This window comes from Thamnophis sirtalis, unplaced genomic scaffold (genome assembly GCF_051295495.1).
Source record: "Thamnophis sirtalis isolate CommonGarterSnake01/CBP01778 unplaced genomic scaffold, rThaSir2_p1.2 scaffold_3, whole genome shotgun sequence".
NCBI classification, from domain to species: domain Eukaryota; kingdom Metazoa; phylum Chordata; class Lepidosauria; order Squamata; family Natricidae; genus Thamnophis; species Thamnophis sirtalis.
The window spans coordinates 88,554,658-88,571,492 of record NW_028261383.1 but is presented as its reverse complement, the minus strand read 5'-3'; the positions used below and the strand labels follow the sequence as shown (position 1 = coordinate 88,571,492).

Genomic DNA, 16,835 nt, shown 5'->3' with positions numbered 1-16,835 from the left:
TCTGGATGGCTTCCACCTACTGGTTCTGTCCTATCCTCGGAATTTATGGAGAATACAGTACATCTATACCCTCTTCCCTGTGACAGGCTTTAGAGGAAGCATTGCTGTTTCTCTTACTTCCAGTTATTTCTGTACATGACACATTTTTAATTAATTGCCCTTCACTTCTACATAAGTAGCCACAATAGAAAGTTGCTTTTTAATGCCAATTCTTTTCCACAAGGTTTACCTGCAAAGCACAGAAAGCGCTAGTACTTTAAGCTAAAGCCCATTCTTGGATTACAGCCTGCCCTTTATGGGTTTCAATATTTATGGGTGAACAATCTACTGGAGCACTCACTTTCCCCATCAGAGGGAGTTATTTAGATAAGAAACTTTTTAACAGCTCTTTCTCTCTCCATTTTGGGCCTGCCAAGGAATGAATGTGTAGGAAGTAAGAAGTTATCTTTTGGAAGAGAATCTATTCATACTTTACCCAAATATAATGCAACATCAATAGGCAGTAACTCAGGAGATTAGAGAAGGATATGTAATTGCCCTGTAATTCTCTACAAAGAAAGTGCCCCTTCCTGAGGTCCTTGTTGCAGTTCTGATTTGTAATCTAGAATTAAACAGTCCGGTGCTTGTAGGCATCTCTGTACTCCCCAGATATACTTGTTTTGGTTCCTTGCCTTACTGCTTTCTATGCATTTCTAAATGGGAAATTAGCACAGCACAAAGAAAATACCAAATTCTAATAACATTTTCATTTACCAGAATTCTTCTGGCCTCCAGAGTAGATGGATATTGCTTAGTTTTTTGCTAAAGAGTTCTCTCTCTCTCTCTCTCTCTCTCTCCCTCCCTCCCTCCCTCCCTCCCTCCCTCCCTCCATCTCCCACCCCCTCTCTCACATACACACACACCTCTATTAGGAATAAGGACAACAGTAAGCTAAGGTAGCAGTGGTGGGGTTCAAATAATTTAACAACCGGTTCTCTGTCTTAATGACCATCTGGGTAGGTGGGGCTCGGTGGTCATGTGACTGGGTGGGCGTGGCCAACTCAAGGTAACTCAGGTCGATGGACGCTTCGCCTTAGCTGTTACAATGTAATAAGGGTTAACCGGAGAGGCAGTATCTGTAAGCAGGTCAATAAAGATTAGGCTAGATACAACACTAGAATGTTTCCTTCCTGCCTTCCTTACAGGATTAGCCCTGTAAAGTGGAAAAAACCAAAAGGAGATTTCTTCCAACAACCGGTTCTCCGAACTGCTTAGAAAGTTACCAATCGGTTCTCCCGAATAGGTGCGAACTGGCTGAATCCCACCACTGTAAGGTAGTAAGAAACATCTTACGAGCAGAAAGAGGCAAAATGACCATTTGCCTTCAACTAAATTGTCATATTAATCTACCCCAGAGCAGCCAATTTATAGATCACTATGACCAGTTCTCAAAGTTCCTTGGTATCAATTACCTACAAAATTGCCTATTTCATGCCAAACTATTAGCAGAGAGCTGGGAACCTATTGGTCCAGAGGTCATGCTTTAGACTTTGCCTACAGAACCTTTTTAAAGGAGAGATGGTATTGCAAAAGCCAAACCAAACACACAATAGCCAATTCCACACGTATCATCAAATCTTGCTTTAATCAGGATTTTCTGGTGCAGTGATTAGTTTGGAACCAGAGAAGGAATGTTTCAAATGTTGGCCTGGGAGTAGTTGAATGGTCACCATAGCTTGTGTAATAGTGCTATTCTATAGCCCAGAAAGTCTTCTGAAGCATTAGGCTTCCTTCCCAGGCTGCGCATCAACAATAACTAAAAGCAGTTGCAAGTTTACAAGTCAAATCAAGTCCATTGAGGCCTTTCAGTCGGTCCCTTTCTTATTATAGGCAACTGAGTTTTGGTGCCAGCATCAGTTGATATTTTGACCTCCTTTGGAGAATGTTGGAATATCAGTGTAATAAATAAATAAATAGTACAAAGGAATAGATCACACTATTGACACAGCTGACATATGGTAGCTGCTTTATGTGCTATGTATCACTCAGCAGCACATTTGCATGATATGGACACATACATGGCAATACATGACAACATTTTTCTATCTTGCAACATAGTCATGCAGGGCATGAGGTGGTCCGATGCCATGCTTTTCATTAAATGGAAGAAAGGAAACCAAAGAAGATGATTCTCAATTTAATCTCAGTGATCAAGCAAGCTCATGAGGTACACATTGCCTTTAGCACTGGGTTTATTCTGTGGGTTTCTTTGTAGGAAAAATGAGAGATCAGCCAATCATCTTCCTCCTCCTCTTTCCATTGGGGACATGAGAGGTGGTTGCTCCTGGATCGGCCCGGATCAGGCAAACTGGTAGTAGAAGCAGCGGGAGGCTCCGCCCACCCACGTGGATGGTTCTGTGCATGTGCGCACAAGTGAACCAGTAGTAAAAAAATTAGAAACCCACCACTGGTAAACATGCAACTTAAGATGAATGACTGTAGGGGAGATTTTCCGCTTCTCCATTTCAACCCACTTCTCCATCTCAAAGTGAAAAGATCAGCAAAGCTGGCTTGGCAGAAACCTCTCTTGGCGTGAGCTGCATTGTCAATCTCCAACCTTCCTCCAAGATGTCTGTTCCCAATCACTGCCAGTTGTCTGATTTCTCCCCAGAGTAATGGGTAACCAACCCTAGGAAAATGTATGTGTCTTAAGATTGCACTTGAGTGGGATCAGAATAAAGGAGAAATGCTACTTTAATACAGCTACAGTTAAGAATAGCTTAAGCGTGTTTCATTCATAGGCTGGGAACAAGATGAAAGCAATGTCATGCAGACATGGCAGGAAAAGAGTGTTCCGGGGTGCCAGGGTTAGGTACAGGTGGGGACATGATTAAAGATCTGCAATTGCTCTTTGTTTTTGCAGATGTGCAGTCTGGGAAGGAAATTTAATGCTTCAGAAAACTTTCTGGGCTATAGAATGGCACTATTACAGAAGCTAGGGGGAGCATTTATGAACAGATCAAGATGCCTGCCCTGCCGCTTGAAGATGAAAAATGGAACTCCTCAACGCTAACAGATTTCCTGCAGGCTTTAAATCAGATGAAGAAATCCCTGCTGGGCAAACATCTGTGTGATGTTTGTTCAAATTTCAAGTGGAAACCTGGAATACAGAGAGGCCTTGAATTAAGCATTGGGCCTAGGCAACAGAGCTGGAATAAGTTATAAAGCAACTTTGCCTTGCTTATGTTTACATTGACTAATAATTATGTTTTGTTCTGGGTTTTAAAATGATTCTACAAATATGGGATCACCCTGGATCATTTAACAATAAAGGGGAAAGATGGAACATTTAATCGATTAATACATTTATTTGGTGACAGGGTGATGCCAATAGACAAACTAATATCTCCCATCTCCAAACGTGTATTTGCATTTAACACAACATATTGCAAATAAGACTTTATAAAAAACCTATTTCAGCTCTATCTGTCTGTCTGTCTGTCTGTCTGTCTGTATGTATGTATGTATGTATGTACGTGTAGATAGATAGATAGATAGATAGATAGATAGATAGATAGATAAATAGATAATTACAATAAAAAGTTTAAAAGAAGAGTAAAATAATTACTCCTTAATTCAAAATCAAAATTGCCTATATTGTAGCATTTGCAATGTATTTATAATTCAGTATGTAATTTCAAAAATATTACATTCCACTAGTTGTCTCCCATTGGATGGTCAGCCCAGGTAATGCATAAATCATTTGCCATGGAGCCCTGATATACTGGTGACAACCAGTTTGGCGTCATGGTTAAGGCAGCAGAAACCAAGTGATTGGGACTTCTAATCCCACTTTAGGCATAAAGTCACTGGATGACCTTGGGTCAGTCACATGCTCGGAGCCCTAGGAAATAAGTAATGGCAAACCACTTTTGAAAAAAGAAAACTCTGAGGACTTGTCCAAGCAGTCTCCATGAGTCACAACTTCAAAGGCACAATACACACATGACATGCAGCGGTCTGTCATAAGTATAGTATGGGGTATAGGTATCATGGTAAAGGGTCTCCTGCTTGAGGAGGTCCAAGGTTCCTTCCAGCTCTATTCTGATTCTTTGATTGATTGATTGATTGATGATTGATTGTTAAAGAGCTTCATATTCGGTACAGTGCAGTACATAGTTGACGATTCAGGATTGCCATGTTAGAATATTGTCAGTGCCACAGATCAATATTTTTTCTAGTGTTTTTTCTTTCTTCAATGTTTTTTCTGGGCACTGGTCTCTCTGAGCTGATGACATTTTAAAATAAGCAGCTTCTTGTAAAACAATAGTTTTACAAGTTTGAAAGCAAAAAGCTATAGCTACTCTGTAAATACATTTTAAAATAAACTTCAGAAACAAAAATGGACATACCAATCAGGGGTGGGTTTCTCACCTTGTTCCAACCGGTTCGGTTGGAACGGGGCCAGCGGCGTCCTCGTGCACGCGCGCGGTGCACGCATGCGTACTAGCGTCTGCGCGATGGTCCAGCTGCTCCTGGAGGATCGCGCAGGCGCTGTATGCATCCTGCGCATGCGTAGAAGCGCAGAACTTGTCAAAACCGGGTAAGGACCGCGGGCAGGCGGGCGCGCCCTTCACCATTCCCGGAAGTTACTTACTTCCGGGTTCGCCGACCAACCGGTTTGCAGGGACCGCCGCGAACCGGTTGAAACCCACCCCTGATACCAATGTAGGTCTTACAATGAATTGAATAAAAATGGCTGGTGATTCAAAAGGTTAGCGGTCAAATATGCTCAGAAAAATTACCATTAGCCAAAAGTTAGCTAAAATTATTAATAAATTACAGGTTGTTATGACAACAGCACTATCCTATCCTACATTTTCCCCATGCATATATTACATAAGGTCATCTCTTGATTTCTATCCACACTAGTAAAAGCCCAACTTAATTTGCATAATATGCTTTCAGAAGATTGTGGTTATTTTAACTATTTAGTCCTGTCTGACTCTTTGCGACCTTATAAGCATGTGCTTTCCATGCTACCATGTCAAATACAACTTCTGTGTTGTTGGATGTATCAGCTTTGATGGTATCAAGCCAGCAAGTTGTTTGCTTGCCCTTTCTTCTTGAGCCACTAACATCATTGCCTTCTCCAATGAATTAGCAGGCATGACATGGCCAATCAAAGTAGCTTTCAGATACACAGGATTTTTAATCATTAACTTTCCTTTTTTTGCAACACTGGCTATATTAGCTTTGTCTATTTTTTTTAAATCTCCTGCTAGAGAGACTTGGCACAATTTATCAGATCAGTCCCATATTTTTTTTTCTGGTACCTAAACGTCTTTGAATACAAGCTCAGTGATGTGTATTGTCAAAGAAACAGAAGAGACTCTCAGTTAAGTGAAATTAAGGCTGCCAATTTAGAATGTATGGAATTTAGCACTAAACTTGAGTCATCAGTAGAGGTCCTTTGAGTACTTTATCAATTTTTCTTCTTCTTAGAAAAAATATCACAAGTCTTGGAGAAGCAAAGTTAGACATTTCCCCCCAATTTGCAGGAAAGAATGTTACCACTGCATTACTACAGAGGCTGATTTGAATTCTATTCTATGCTCACTTTATCTTTCTTACTACATCCATTACTTGTTATGTCTTACAATATCCGCTAAAGATATTGGAATCACTATTCCCCAAATTAATAGAAGGTACCTGATTGGTTTAATCTGCAGTCTAAAGAAGTCAACCTTGGCAACTTTAAGAGGTGTGGACTTCAGGCTGGCTGGGAAATTGTGAGAATTGAAGTCCATACTTCTTAATGTTGCCAAGGTTGAGAAACACTGATCTCAAGGAACTTGATAACTCCCACATGATCTAGTTTGCTGCCATACTTATTCGAAAGGTGATATCATTCTACATAAACTTGACATGTGCATGCAAGTCTACAAAGTTCTTACTACATATATAGTTCAGCTATTTTGCAAAAGAGTGAGGAGGCTTTAGTTAAAACATAACCTTAACATGACCATCTGAATGTTCTTCACTTTTGTCTTTTAGTGAATACAATAAAAGGTCCAGAATATTTCCTGTCCCATTCAGCAAAATACCATAGACAGAATATAATCCATACTGCTTCAGTCTTATGGATAGACGTTGCTTCTCCCTCACCTCTGTCCCCAGTGGAAAAATTAACAAGTCATATATGCAGCCCATTCTCACATTGCTGTTCTTCTACACTAAATCTTGAAGTAGTTGGAATGTAACAAGTTAAATGCTACCACTGAGAAAATGCTAACCTAGCCGATTATAGAAACTTTAGACAATAATATTCTAAGCTTCTACAACGATGACAAATTTGAGATATCAAATCTTCAAATCCTTTCTTTTCTATTGCGGAATGAATGTGTGTGTACATTTATATTTGTAAATATGTAATGGCTTAGATTGAGACTAAATTAGTCATGCTTTAGCTTTACTGAAATAGCTTCCATCTGGAAGATGGAAAACACTGCAACACAGTGAAGGATATACAAATTTCATAACTCACAAATAGAACTATGGGTGATTTCTGCTACTAAAAAGTTGATACTGATTTCAACCATCTGAATGGATTGAGATTATTTTAGTTAGGGTTTAGTTTCATTGTGAACAATCAACCATGCTTCATTTAAGCCCTATTGTTCTTTAGGGCTATGGGGGTCGGAATGGATGTGAAAAAGAAAAATCAGCAAAAATTTCCTTAATGCAAAATCACCTGCTCACATATTAAGATATTACTTTAAATGCATAAACCAAATAACTATGTAATGTAGACACATCTTTTGTTGTTAATAAGGCAGGAGTGAGTATATGCGTGTGTATTAAACAGTATTAAATACACTTTGTTTCTTATAAAATGTATTTATTTGGAAACTATCTTGTACCTAAACATGACAAGGAAAGTTCTATCAGAATCTCTCCTTTGTTACTTTGCAGTTTAAATGCTGCAAAGGAAGGAGAGAGAAATAAGTCTGTTTTCCATCACTTTAATTCCACAACTCCTTTTTAAAAGAAGAAATGCATCATGTGTTCTTGATACCATCTTACCCTGTTCCTGCATTTAAGAAATGCTTTGTGGTCAGGCTTGTGAAAGGCTTATTGGAATGAAGGATATAATTTGCTTTTCTGCCTTCCCAGGCAATAGCCAAGAAGAGTTGAAAGAGAACTTCTGATGAAGAATAGCTCTGCCAAGCACTGAATATTATCCAATAAGAGACAAAATGCTAAAAACAACTTTACGACCACCTTGTCTCCAACCTCAATCCAACCGTGCAGGCCCCAGCAGAGTTGACCCAAATCCTCACATTATTAAGAACTCCAAGACTGACCCTGCAGGAGGCAAAAGCTATTTGGCAAGGCTGCAAGGAACGGGAAATGATAGTAGCCATGGAGAGCAGGAAAGGAAAGAGTCAGCCAGAGAAAATCTCCAGAAGGAACCTTGGAGAGCCAATGGGAATGTCCTCCCCCACAAAAGCAGTGACAACAGGCCAGTGTCCAAAGAGAAAGGAGACTCTCCGTGGCCTGTTTCTGATGGGATGGATTCTGGGATTAACAACAAGGACGATCAAAGTCAAGAATGGAAAGTGGTGAAAGTGAAACGAGTTGTGCTTTCTCCCGATGAGCCTAGGAAAGCAAGTAAGTATGATCTCACTTTTTAATCATCTCATCCTGCTTCAACTGTAAGAAGAGACAAGATAAACATTTACTGATTGGTAATCAGTAAAAGTGCAGCCTAAAGAGGTGATGACATTAGAGCAGGTCTAAGATATGTAACCCTTTTTCTCTCTCCATCCATGCATTCTTGGCAGGTGCTAAGAAAAAAAATGGCCCTCAGTTCCATTGGAGCCAATGAGACTTTCTTGAACAAATCTGCAAAGATGATGCTGCAGATAAATTAAGCTGATCCCCTTCAGTAACATTTTCTAGCATTAACTTATGATTAATGTGGCAAACGTTATGAAATGTTTGCCACTAATTTGTAAGTTCTTGCCACTTTCAATGCAGCTTCAAATAAAAGGGGCTCTCCTTTCTCTGGGAGAAGGCAAGTACTGGATTGCTTGGACTTTAATAGGTTAAATAACTATTTAAATAACAAGTAGTAACTGTGAGAGGGATCTTGGAGTCCTAGTGGACAACCATTTAAATATGAGCCAGCAGTGTGCTGCAGCTGCCAAAAAAGCCAACACAGTTCTAGGCTACATAAACAGAGGGATAGAATCAAGATCACGTGAAGTATTAATAAATAAACTTGTAACACAATAAAGACAAACATATTTATCAGGGCATACATATGGTTTTATGGACTGAAAATCCATAATATCAAATACATGAATCATTTTTCGGTATCATCTGGAGATAAAGGCGATTATGAAGTTCAGAAGGAAATGAAATGTAGAAAAGTGTGAGGTGACAAAAAAAAAGACATTTAGTGATTATATTATTACCAGTGGCTTTTGTCATTATCCATTTCAGAAAACTGAAATATAGTTGAATGTAAAGTGGTTCCAAGGTTGCTATTTTGTACCAGCAACTCAAGGCAAATTCTTACACTTTCCCCATAAAATATAATGTTGCTTACAACTTGTTACCATGTTGTGTGTAGCTATATCTTGGGTACCGGAAACCTGTTTTATGGATTGGAGGTAGAAAGCTAGACATTTGTGTTTAAGGGAGGTGAGTGAAAAACAAACAAACAAACAAACAAACAAACATGTTGACTTCACAACAAGGGTTTGGTGAAAGATCCTTCATGTTAAGAGGATGAATAACATAAGACTCAGGGTGGTTTTCAATGGGTTGTGTATAAGGCACATTTTGTCACCAATCATGCTTTTAGAAAGCAGAAATTTGAAAGGGGTTTGTATTATCTGAATATTTGTTTTGTCCTTTAATCCTCCTGTGACTTGTTAAACAAAAATCTGATATTATTTATTTGTCTGTGTAATTTAATCTTCAAAGTTAAGTCAAAGTCACCAGGACACCTTATTACTTTACAAATTAGACTTAGTATGGTATTTCTATGAAGATGTAATTATCTGTTCTTGTATTAGATGATTTACTTTCTTTGATTTACTTCTAGAGCATAAAGATAAATAAGTTACTTGCTCAAATATACAACGAAACTATAGGAGCTAGGAGCATTTAATTCCAAGAAAAGGACTACATTCTGGGCTATAACTATAGACATAGATACAAAAAAAAAAAAAAGAAACCCCCAAATCCCACACATTTTTGTAGTAATATAACCAAAGTACTATCAGAAAACAACAAACTCTGAACAAAGCCAAAAGCCAACCTAGTTCAGCATTTTATTTGCACAAGCCTTTCTACAGCCCACCAGCAAGATCAATGCCAATTTGCATAGTCCCAATTGTATTCCCAACATGTGGTACTAAGAGATATAAGGTAAGATATTGAAGGTAAGACATCTTCCTAATGTAGCAAGAAAACACTTTGCAAAGAAAATGGATATTTCACCTCACATGAGGTCTGTAAAAATGGTCTTAGCTTGGCTAAAAGCCATATTCCCATCATCCTTCTTGAATAAGAAGTGGTTCACACATTGTTGTGGATGGACTTTAAACCAGTCATCAATTAATGGACTTCCCCAGTTGGTAAAATCATTTTAAACATGTCACTGGTAACTCTGGGATTGTTTTTATTCCATTTTTCCTTTCATTTCCTTCTTCTTTGCCTGGTGTCCTCATTAAGTGCTATTGGTATAATACAGTATATAACCTTAACATTTATGCATTTCTTAATTCCCTTTTAAAACTGTCCAGCTGGAAAGCTGAATGACATTATTAGAGAGTTATGCATTATATGAAAAAAAAAATCTTTTCAGCTGCCCTGAATTTCCCATCCTTGAGTTATGGCTTTTTAAAAACAAAAGGAAAAAAAAACAGTTTTTCTAGTCATTGTCCATATGTTTTATGTTTGATCGTTTAGACTATCAGCAAGAAAAGAAGGGAAATCTCCTCCAGGATTCTGGGCTAAGTCTAAGAGTGCAGGTTGGCAGACTTTCTAGAACAGTGATCTGTTTTCCAAGTTAAATACAACTCGTCCCAATCTTTTTTTAAATCGAGTGAAGCCCAAAAAGCAGAGCAAGGAGAGATGTAGAAATGAGAGACATGTGAAGCAATACCCTGTAGAATAACTTTGCATAGTCAACATCATTAATGGTAAACACAGATACAGTACAACTCTCAAAAATGACCCGCGATTGGAGATACTTAAGTTTTGAAATAGGACATACTACTTTGGAAATAGATGGCTAATCAAGAAGAGAGACAAGTTAAAAGAGCTCCCTGGCTACTACTGGATCAGTTCAGGAAATTGGAGCCCAATGCCTGTAACAGCCACTGAATGGTGCTAGCTGAGGAATATAGGAATGTTGGTAGTCTATTATTTTGGAGAACTATTATCTGAATGGCATATCCTTTTATGGTAGTGCACAAGGAAGCTGCAGTATTTTTGTTTTAAGGATGAAGGTGAGGGGAACCCTAGCGAATATGATAAATACGTAAGGAAAAAAAATCAGGTATGAAGGGCTTGGTGATAACTGTGGTAACATAAAGAGAGGATGACTGTGGGAGATAAAAATAACTTTCCTAGAAGGTGTGTCCTTTACCAACTGGTGGTTGGTATTTTGCTCTTCTAGAGGTACTCTAAGTTAAGGCAAGCTTATCTTAAAGTTAAGGTAAAAATTATTATTATTGAGCTGTTTGTGTGTTTAAAAAAGGAAACGGATCCAGATTTGCCGAGAACATCATTTTGGTATTCCCTCATCACTTATAAAAATATCGAAATTGAAGATACCAAACTAATATATTCTGGAAAAATGCTGTATGATCCATAGGCAATGCACGATGAAAGGCTTTAAAATGAAGATAGAAAGTGGGTTGTTGGCATGAGGTTTTCCCAAACAATAAAATTAAACTAAAAACTTAAGTACATTCAAGAATCATTATAGATCATTCTTAATAAACGTCACAAAAATACAACTTGTGAGAAGCATTCTACATTTCCTGCAGGGCAACAAGGGTGTGAACCTTAGCTCCTCCCCACAAAGTTTCAGCCGCACTAGCTAGAAAGCTGGAGTTTGGTATCCAAATAGTTCAAATCGGGTAGATTCCTTGAAACGTGTGAAAGCAGGACAGCCAAAACTCACCACGTGAACTTTCTCCCTTCCTCCGGTCAATAACACCCCCCCTCCCCCCCCCAAGCGCAGGGCCAGGCGGATGAGGGACAATTTGCGATCTGTGAAAATTCCGATCGCCATAAAACATTGGCGCGGCCGGGCGAGAAGGAGAAGAGGGTGTGCCTCGATTTCTTAACAGCCCGGGCGCGTTTACCGCTTTGCTTGCAAAACGCACGCCGCGTCTATCTAGTCGAGCCCTCTGCGGAAGAGCGGTGTCAAGTATCACGCTCGCGCGTGGACAGGCCGACCGGCCGACCCGGCTGGCCGAGGGGGTCCCGTTCGGATCCCATGATCCAGCAGAAGGGAATGCCCAGGGGACTCTCGGATGGGGAAGAAATCCGCCAACGGCGAGCCTGCAGGGTCAAAGGAAACAAGCGACTTTAAAATAAATAAATTAAGAAGCGGGGCGGGGGGGGGGGGGGAGAGCGGGAGGAGGAAAAGCGCAGGCAGCCCTCGGTGAGTCAGCCAAGCTGAGCAGGGCGCACTAGTCCAGCTCAGCTTCTGCTCTCGCCGCTTAGGGCGGCTGAGGCAAAGCGAAGCCTCCAACTGGCTCGCGCCGGGGCGTCCAGGAGCACCAGGCTGCCTGGGGGTTGCTCTCTCTCCCACCCACCCACCCCCTCGCGCCCCGGGTCCTCAGCTCCGGTTTGACAGACGCGGCCAGTTGCTCTGCGTAAAGCAGGACAGACACCCGATCCGCTTTTGGAGCAGCCGGGAGCAGGCAAAAAGAAACCGCGCTGCCGTGCAAACCCCGCGGCAGTAGAGGCTGGAGAGGAGGCAACTCGCTTGACGAGAGAGAGAGTGTGTGTAAAGGATCGGGGGAGACCGGCGCTTGCAAAGGGGATCGAAGCCCACTCGTGGAAAGGAGAGACACACGGTAAGAGGAAAAGAGGGGGGCGGGCGGGTCCCTGGTGGGGCGCCTGTAGGGCAAGAGCCTGGCCAGGAGAGAGAAAGAGAGAGAGAGGCTGGGCTAAAAAAAAAAGTCAGAGGCGAGTCAGGGCTACCTGTTGCCCCGACAGCCGCCGGCTTTGCAGCGTGTCCTTTTTTCCCTACTAACTAGCCGAACCCTTCCGGTCTCCCAGCCGTGGCGGGTTTTCTTGCTCCCACTTCTGGCGGGGCAAAGCAAGCGACCCGAACTTTGTTGGCGCAGGAACCTGTCGGCTCGGGATGTTGGCGTCCGCATCCGTCCGCCCCCTCGCCTGCCTCCGCCCTTCCAGAGACAGGAGGGAACGGGTGGCCAGAAGCTGAAGGCCGGGCCGGGCTACTTTTCCTTGCGGTTTTTCGGGATTATTCTTGGCAGGGTAGCACCAGGGAAGAGCCGCTCGCCTCCTTATGGGAGGGGGGTGGGGGGAATCGAACCAAAGGCAGAGGCGACTGGCTTTCTCTCGGGAGAGAAACGGAAATGTGGGTGTCTCCTCGCGCGTGGCCTGCGTGGCTTTTCAGTGGGGAATCGCAAAGGAGCTCTCCAGGGCAGGAAAACCTCCCCTGCGCTCCCCCACTGCGGGGCACGCCCATCTCAGACTGTCAATTCTACCTCGGATTTAAGGTGCCGGAGAAACATGGACCAAGTAGGGTTTTCCCGGTCTTCTGTGGACTGCGAGGTCGGGTAGAAATTAATGACAAGTTCACCTTCAGTAGAGATAAACCCCCTGTGTGCAGGATCCTCTGTGGAACCTGACCCAGCCTCTCTAGGGATCCACTACATCGTGGTTCCCAGGCAGTCTGCATAGTGGAGCACAGCAGTCGGAATATGACATTCACCAGGTCTTGTGAATGCAACTTGTGGGGAAGGAACCAGCAGAGCTGAGTGTCATTGTGGGTGCCTCCACTCCACAGTGTCTAAAACACCGAGACTTGCAGCATTTTGGTGTGCTTTGTGCACCTTATTCTAATTGCATCAAAATATCTTGCCTTGCAAATCAGATCACTGGCCCTACAAGTAAGGGTAACCATTTTGCAGCCCTTGGTCATCCTTGATCTTGCTGCCTCTCCTTCAGTTTGTCATTCAGGGTTACTTTTGCCCTTGTAGTTCACTTCCCTGTTGAAAGATAGCAAGCAGAGAAAGACAGGAGCATATGCAGGAAATGTAAGTCAATGATGAATCCATACCCGACTATGGTAGATTCACTTGACCAAAGAATTCTGCAATGCCATTTAAATATTGGGACACTATCGAATTATTTCACTCAGTTTTGACTAGAAAATAAATACCTGAAAGGAAGGCTGTCTTGACCTCGCCATGTGTCCTTCCTACACAGAGCCATCTATTTTATTTATTTTTATTTAATTTGTTTGTCACTCATGTACAAGATAACAAGAATAAGAATAAACATGAATAAGAACACAGGAAATGGATATAAATAAATTGAGACAATAAGACAGGGACGTTAGGCACGCTGATGTGCTTATGCATGCTAATATACACTAAGAGTACTGCTAAGACAAATGTGAGAAAGGCAGATATAAACTTACTAGGTGGGGGCTTGTTGACATCCCCCTCCCTTAGTTATTTGTCCTGTTACAGGATATTTACTTTCGTCATCACCTTCTGTGCTAAAAAGCTGCTTGTCGTTCAAGAAAGAAACCCTTTTGTCAAAGAAAACTTCTGAAGTGCTCAACTGGCTCACACAGAACTGAAAGTCCCATCCATGGGTCTTTTTCCCTCGGATATTTCCAAGGGCAGCAGCCTGCTGTCCTGTTCAGGCCCAGAATATACTCAAGGCAGTCCCAGTGCTGGGTACTGCGAGAAAAGATTGGAAGAGTCTCATTGGTCTTTTCAACAAGAAACTCATAGGAAGCATCCAAAGAAGATTCTTTAGCCTTAAACTCTCTGCCACCATTTATCCATTTGAAGAAAATAAGTCAATCCAACTTAATTTTTTTCTGAGAAATTTTATACCAAGCATGAAATCCTCCACTTAAAGGGCTGTTTGGATTTCCTGATGTAACTTTGACAACACAGAATTTACTCAGAAAATTCACTGTGAGTAGCCAGAGTGAGACCCCGATTAGAAGGTGACCTTCTGACCAGTGTTTAGAAATCTGAACACAAATTTTAATTGCCCAGCTATTGTGAAAAATAGCGATGGATGCTGGGAGTTGTAGTGCAACAACATCTGGGAGTCAACTATGTCCTATTTCTATTCTAGACTGTGTGCCTCATTGGGAAGCTAATAAGAAGAATATGTAAATAATTAGATCCATGTGGGCCACAGGATTGAACATTGAATATTTGCTTCTAAAATAAACACAAAAGAGGCTGCAGTCTGCAAAAGTTTTAAAGAGCTGTAGAGTTTTGGTTTTTTTAGCTTTTGTGTATCAGTTTTAAGTAACTATTGGATTTGATTTTCTATAGAAACTATCTACAACATGATGATCTTTGAGCCACCCCCATAGGTTTCTGAGGCACTTTTGCTCTGCTGCCATTTAGGAATGTTGAGAGACAATTACGGTAACTGAATTAACTGTTGAGAGACAATTGACTAAATTAAGTCAAAGAAAAAAGAGGCAAAACCTCACAAAACCCAGCAGAATGACTACAATTTAAAGAAAGCCCTGTTTTAAAGTTTAAAAACTTAGTAGGATTCTTGACAGTCCAAGGAAATAGTACCTGAGTATAAAATCAGTGGAAAGGTTTAGCAAAAAGGAAATCCTTCCTGGTGGGTAGGGTTTTCAATCTTTTGAACTGCTTCTATTTCTGTCATTTCCCCCAAACGTAGTGTAGTAGTAGTGAGCATTGAGTACTTGTTTGTGTCAACTCCAAAGCATGATAAACGTAGTTCTAAGGTAGCAAGTCAATAAAAACATATTAATTCTCTCACCAAAAAGAAAAAAAATAATCTATAGAATAAATGTTTGAGGCAAATAGGGCCACAAGGTTGCTTAGATTAGCAATAGCAATAGCACTAAGATTTATATGCCACTTCACAGTGGTTTACAGCTGTCTCTAAGCAGTTTCCAGACTCAACATATTGCCCCCAACAATCTGACTCCTTGTTTTACCAACGTCAAAAGGATGGAAAGCTGAGTCAACCTTGAGCCAGTGAGACTACCGTACCGCTGGCAGCCAACAGTCAGCAGAAGTAGCTTGCAATATTGTATTCTAACCACTGCACCACCATGGCTCCTGTGGTGTTCTGGCTGGCTTTTTTGGCACTGACATGTGGAAGATAAAATGAGCAAGTTTGATTGAGTCTACTTAGAGAAATTATAGTACCTCTGAAATTGGAATAGAACACCTGTTCATGTGACAAGGGAAAGCACCTGTGATCCTAGAACAAGAATATACATACATACATAGATACATACATAGATACATAGATACATAGATACATAGATACATACATACATACATACATACATACATACATAATCATTTTCTACTGCTTTGCAGTAAAATTTTAATTCACACCATGAAATATCAATGGAACAATTGACCCACATTGGCAGCCTGATTTCCTGCCATTTTAAGACAGGAAACATAAAGTTCTGCAACACCACTTTATTTGCACATAACTGCTGATGCACATGAAATCCAACACTATTTTTTCCCATTCTTTCTTCAACAATTTAACAATAATATATTCAGCACAGTTTTGTCCAGAGCTCCCAAACAGCACCTTCAATCAACTATTACTCAGTACACAAGTTAACCAATAGTTCAACAGAGAGAAAGTAAGCCAGTTAGTATCACTATTGTCTATTTTAAGCTTGCCAAATGCTAACTTGACTGCGCCTCCTAGCATCCAACAAACCTGTGACGTAGATATCCACAGGGGGAGGGTAAGTGATAAAGGCATCCATCATGGTGCCCTAACTCAAATACTAGGATTTATGTACTTGTCCCAGGAACCAGAATGCAAATATATGAGTAGGGTATAAATATGAGAGTATCGTTAATTTTTACTTGTTCTTTAGTGCATTTGTCTGCAAATTCTCCAGAGTGCAAAATCCTCTGGGCAATATGGGACTATTATGAGAATATTGTTTTGGAAACATTACCAAAAGTAGAGGAGCCTCCAAAGCATTCTTTTCATCATGGCACCAACTCAGCAAATCCTCTGACATATATTAATTATCAAATACAGAGAAGCCTCATAATCTGAGCTATGATTGTGATTTTACAAGGAATCAAAGCTGCATTTTAAGGCTACACTTAGGTCATGGTGAGCGAATGCAATATGACCTGGGAGGTGGTGAATGTGGCAGTCTCCAATCCTCCCACAAGCGTAAGAGAGCCATTTGGGAAAGAGGGTGGGGTCCAGTCTTAGGGTGGAGATGAGGACCATTTAAAGCTGAGCATTTCGAATCTCTTCTCTAGTGTGTGGGGGGGCTATCAGGTAGATGCTTTGCACTTGTTCTCCTAGTAACATCACTCATGAGCACCTGCCTTTTGATCCTAAACAAAAAGAAGAGTTGCCATTTTTTTAAAAAAAAGATATTTGTTTTACTCGTGTCCTTTTAAAAGAAAAAAAGTTCTGTTCTCTGTAGAGCATCAAATGGCAGGCTGTGGGGAAATGTTCTTGCAGAGATAATGTCTTCCACAGCATCGAATTTCATAGAATCCTAGCATTCGAAGGGGCTATTTAGATTCTCAGGTTCCAACTCCCTGCTTAGTGTA

General features: G+C 41.0%; 1 protein-coding gene across 1 annotated transcript in view; it reads left to right on the top strand.

Moving 5' to 3' along the window:
• Positions 1-7,174: 7,174 nt before the first annotated feature.
• The window catches only part of SYNPO (synaptopodin), a 62,433-nt gene continuing 52,772 nt past the window's right edge, over positions 7,175-16,835 (top strand). The window contains exon 1 of the mRNA XM_014058804.2: positions 7,175-7,653. Coding sequence (XP_013914279.2) covers positions 7,239-7,653 — 415 coding nt within the window. The 5' untranslated portion in view covers positions 7,175-7,238. The remainder of the gene's footprint in view (positions 7,654-16,835) is intronic.